Source organism: Apaloderma vittatum, unplaced genomic scaffold (assembly GCF_000703405.1).
Source record: "Apaloderma vittatum isolate BGI_N311 unplaced genomic scaffold, ASM70340v1 scaffold450, whole genome shotgun sequence".
NCBI lineage: Eukaryota > Metazoa > Chordata > Aves > Trogoniformes > Trogonidae > Apaloderma > Apaloderma vittatum.
Window position 1 is genome coordinate 383 of NW_009693736.1, and position 4,576 is coordinate 4,958.

The following is a 4,576-nucleotide window of genomic DNA, read 5'->3' on the forward strand; positions in this document are numbered from 1 at the left end:
AGGCAGCAGCTTCAAGGTGCCGCCAGCTCTGGCTACTGGCACCCAGCAGGATCAGGCTTATCACTGCTGCACCCTCCAGGGCAGGGACTCTGGCTCTCAGGATGAGCTCCCCCTACCCTCTGCTTCCCAGACCATAACACAAGCTCCAGACCAAAGATCCACATCTGTGGAATATCCTTTCTGCCTTCATTCTGTATCCCGTGCACTTATTATTGTCCTTATTAAACCAGTTTTGATACTAACTTCACTGGTGCCTCCCTTCATCTGTGGTGACCTTATCGCCTTCCTTGCTATGTCTGGCAGTGCCCCAGCCACAAAATCCCATCCTCCCCACTCTCAGCAGGATTTTCCAGCACCTCTGGGATCCCTGGATTAACTAGCTGGTACTTTGCTGCTCACTGTGGCTAACGCACAAAGCCATCTCCTATCCACCTGGTCCCACACAGCCTGCAGGAGGATGCAAAGCTTCCTCTCCAGCCCAGCAACAACTCATTTGGAGACAAAAGCAGAACGGTACCCTTGCCAAAGCTGGTTTTGCTGCAGCCCTTCCTGCCCATCAAACGTCCTCTGCCTACGTGTCCAGGCAGCAGCAAATCCCACAGGCTGGGCAGTGAGGAAGTGGCAAGGGAGGGCAGGCACGCTGCCACCTTGCCTTGGACCCGGCTCTCTGTAAGACGTTCTGCTCTGCTCTCCTCCCATGCAGCCTAAAGTGCCCCGGTATTTACTGTCACACAGTGGTCTCACTTAAGGCTGGCGAGACACGTTTTAATTAGAGAAGCGGCATCTGATAATCAGCACTAATTGTCTGTAGTCCCATGCGAGAGCCACAGACTGGGAGGTGCTGAGCCACATAACCCAGCCCAAAACCCATCCTCCCTCCGCACTGCCTTCCCCTGCCTTGTTTTCTGAGTAGAGTTCAGTGTGGAAATGTCAGAGTAATGGGTAACCTGGCTGGAATGCACCAGAAGATTAAGTGAGGTGAGATAAGGGGGGAAAGTCAGAGGAGACAACTCCTTATTGGAAGAGACAACTCCTTATTGCTGGCAGGGATGCTGGCTCAGGGGCGCACCTGTGCTGGCTTCCCGTGCCACCTCTTCGTGTGGTACCGCTCCTGTGTGCTGCTGTGAGAGCAGCCAAGAGGAACTGCTGGTCAAACCCATGCCCTGAGGTTCCCAAACCTAACCTTTAATTATGCGCTTTTGTGGCACTGAATGCCACATCGATCTTCCCCTTCCTCCCTCCCTCTCAGTAACTCAGATGCAGGAAGAAACAGTGCATTGTGAAGAGATTACACAACCATCCCCCAAGTAGTCACATAGTGTCCTCCTCCTGAACCCCAGCTACAGCCCTCTCTGCATTACCTACTATCTGTTCAACCCCACATCCTGGTCTGACCTGGAGAAGCATCTGGTGTTATCTGGGAGCTATTTCCATCCAACAAGAGCTCCTTTTCTACTGGCAGAAAAACCTTGGGTTTTGTCGGTGTCTTGCAAAGAGTCACAGAGCAAAGAATCTCACAGAAGCCAAAGCAGCTGCAGCAAGCAGTCTCCCACTGCTTGGGTTTTTATTAGAGCTAGGAAGCAGCAGCCATTAGTCCAGCTTGAAGGAGGTGACCCTGAAGCCTCCCTTGACACTCATGTAGTTGACCTTGTCATAGCAGTGCCGGTTGGGGAACTCCACTTTGTGGTCATCCGGTAGTTTCACTTGAAATTTGTCTGCCTTCATTTCAATGACAATCTGGGAGCAGAGAAGGGAGGAAGGGTAGGAAGTCAGGACAAGGAGAAGATTAGGAGGTGAGCATCCAGGTGATAATCCTGACTGTTATATGTGAGAGATAGACCTGGTTGCTGCAGCCTTAAGCAAGGTGCTGGGGGTTGAGCTGAGGGTGATGCAGGAAATGAGCAGTTGATGTCAAGGGTCTGAGCTGGTATCTAGACTATGACATGGGGACAGTATCTCTCGTGGGGCTTTTTCACCTACTCAGATTCTAAACTTGAGGCAGTTAAACCCAAGTGTGTCTTTACTTGCCACATTGCTTAGATATGCTCTGAACAGGGCAGAATAAACCTGACACCCCAAAGCCCTCAGCATCTCACCGGGACCTGGGAAAAAGAGATTTGCTGACAAACACACACAAACCATCAGGATGAGAACGCATGGCTGAGCATTGTAAATTAAAGTGACCATTCCCCAAAGGTGTCACCTTGCAACTCCTTCCCCAAGAACCAGACATAACTGAGGAAATAAGCTTCCTCTCCACAGCAATAGGAACAGGACTGCTCCTAAATGCAGCCCTGTTAATGTCTCAGGTCATCAGATGGGGTGAGAGAGCAACAAGGACAACATGCCTGGCAGAAGGAAAGGGAGGACAAGCTGGGAGAGAAACAAGGCAGAGAGCAGCAAGATCCTGCTTCTTGGAGCCCCCCTTTATCTTCATACTGCCCTTCTGCTGGGCAGGGATGGGGGGCAGGAAGTAATTCCAAAGTCTGGAACAGATAGGACTCACACAAAGTTCCCAGAGGAAGCATTGGAGTTTTGAAGGCAGAGGGGAAATGGCAATCAGGACCCAAAATCAAGAGGATGAGGGGCTGTTGGATGGGAGCGGGAGGACCAGGGTATGGGAATCTGCTAACCAAGGGCTTCCCCCCACCACATACACACCCCACAACCCCATGCTGGCACAAACTGCTCACCTTGATAGTGGAGCCCCTAGAGAAACAGAGGTGGTCATCACGATGCTCTTCTTGCCAGGCTTTATTGCATTTGGAGTTGCAGACGATGACAGACTCATTGAAGCGGGGATTGAAGTGAAGTGCCAGGTCTGAAGAGCTGCAGCCAAGATTGATGCTGAAGCTGTGGGTGAACAGGAGAAAAAGTCAGCCACAGAGGCAGGACAGGGTCTTGGAGGACCCGAGATCCAACATAACACCTCTATATTCAATTCCTCCATCAGCATTGCAGGTACTTAATGCCTCCTCTTTCCTCAATCTGCTCAGGAACCAAGGGAGTTTGCATTGTGGTGATGGTGTAGAATCCCCTAACACTGAGCTATGCTCACACTTTTTGTGCTTGATGACCTTGGAAAACAACCTGCCTCTACAGCCCACCTTCAGTCCTGGCAAGTTGAGGTGGTTTCTTTGTACTTACCCATCAGTATCATCAGATATCTTGCCCTTGACCTTCAGAGTGTCCCCAGTCTTCATATCTAGGTTGAAGATTTCAAATTTTTCCTAAGGCAGAAAGAAAAGCAGTCTGCAGGGCTCCTTCAGCCATTCCTCCCCTGCCACCCCAAGTGAGTGGGTGCCGCATGGAGAAGGTGCCCCAGACTGAAGAACAACTACTGCTCTCAGCTGGTGTTCCTCTCATGGCCAAAACCCCTCTGTGCTGGATGTCTTCCGTAGGCTTCTCACTCAGTGAGGGAAGAATAGGCTGAGTGAGGCCAAAAAGTGAGAAAAGACATCAGACAGAGAGGAGATGAAAACAGGCTTATCCTCAGCAGAAGGAAAGGAGAGCAGGACAGCAGAGGTACAAAGAGGGTTAATGCACAGGGGCACAACCCAGGCTTTGGCATGCAGCATCGCCTGCAGCCCGAGAAAGTCAAGTAGTGAGAGCAGAGCTGGCTGTGGTTTGCTGGTCTCTGTGTGACAGACGACAGGAGCAGCAGCCCTTACAGTCATCTTCCTCAGAGGGCAGAGTAACCAAGCACGGAGCCACGAGCAGTTTAGCTCAGAAATGCTTCACACAGAGGAGCTTACATCCCTAGACTTGATTTCAGCTTACACATTAACAGCACCGCCTCTGCAAGGCCCCCACAACAGCTACTAATGCAGGAAACTTTGATCCAAAGAAATAGCTTCCCTCTGTACACTTCCTCTTACTAAGGACTTCAGGAGATTTAAACAATTTCCAGTCCCTTGGTGGGCTCCCAGTGGAGGGACCACCACAGGCAGCCCTTAGGAGTGCTTCTCCAGACACCATATAGGACAATCATCTTCCCAACTGGCCATGAAGGTGTGACCATCATGTCCACTTCTTTTCTGTGTGTAACAGCTCAGCCAAAAGAAGGATCCTAGTTTCTTTCTTTTTTAGCAGGGAGCAGCCCCCAAAATCCACACCATCACACCAGAATGGTCCCTACCATCACTCCCCATGGTGCTCTGAGGGGTCCAAGGGTGTTGGATAAGATGGAAGCCAATGCATCCCCTCTAGATGAAACAACCTATGAACAGCCCTTTGCAGGAGTAATGAGTGGAATTCCAGCTCCTTCCCTTCTTGTGGCTCTAGATTCAGTCCCAAGCTGCGTGGATTGCAGCAGCAATACATGGGAGCTCTCTGCAACCTCTCATCCAAGCTCCATCAAGACACAAACCTTTCAGCTTGAGAAGCCATGCACATCAGGTTCAATCACAAAATGTTAGGGGTTGGAAGGGACCTCCAAAGATCATCTAGTCCAAACCCCAACAGCCCCATCCTCCCTAACTGAGATATGGGAACATTGTCCTCAGAGGAGAGCATCACCCCTGCTGTCTTCTTCCCAAATAAGAGCTACAAGTCAGTAGGCAGTGTCCCAGATTTG

At 50.7% G+C, this 4,576-nt stretch overlaps 1 protein-coding gene across 1 annotated transcript; it reads right to left on the reverse strand.

Moving 5' to 3' along the window:
• Positions 1-1,590: 1,590 nt before the first annotated feature.
• Positions 1,591-3,230, reverse strand: LGALS2 (lectin, galactoside-binding, soluble, 2; the record flags this gene model as incomplete). The annotated part of the gene is made up of 3 exons (XM_009864464.1): positions 1,591-1,737; positions 2,694-2,853; positions 3,148-3,230. Coding segments are annotated over 3 exons (390 nt in total), but the record flags the coding sequence as incomplete, so codon positions are not given.
• Positions 3,231-4,576: the final 1,346 nt, after the last annotated feature.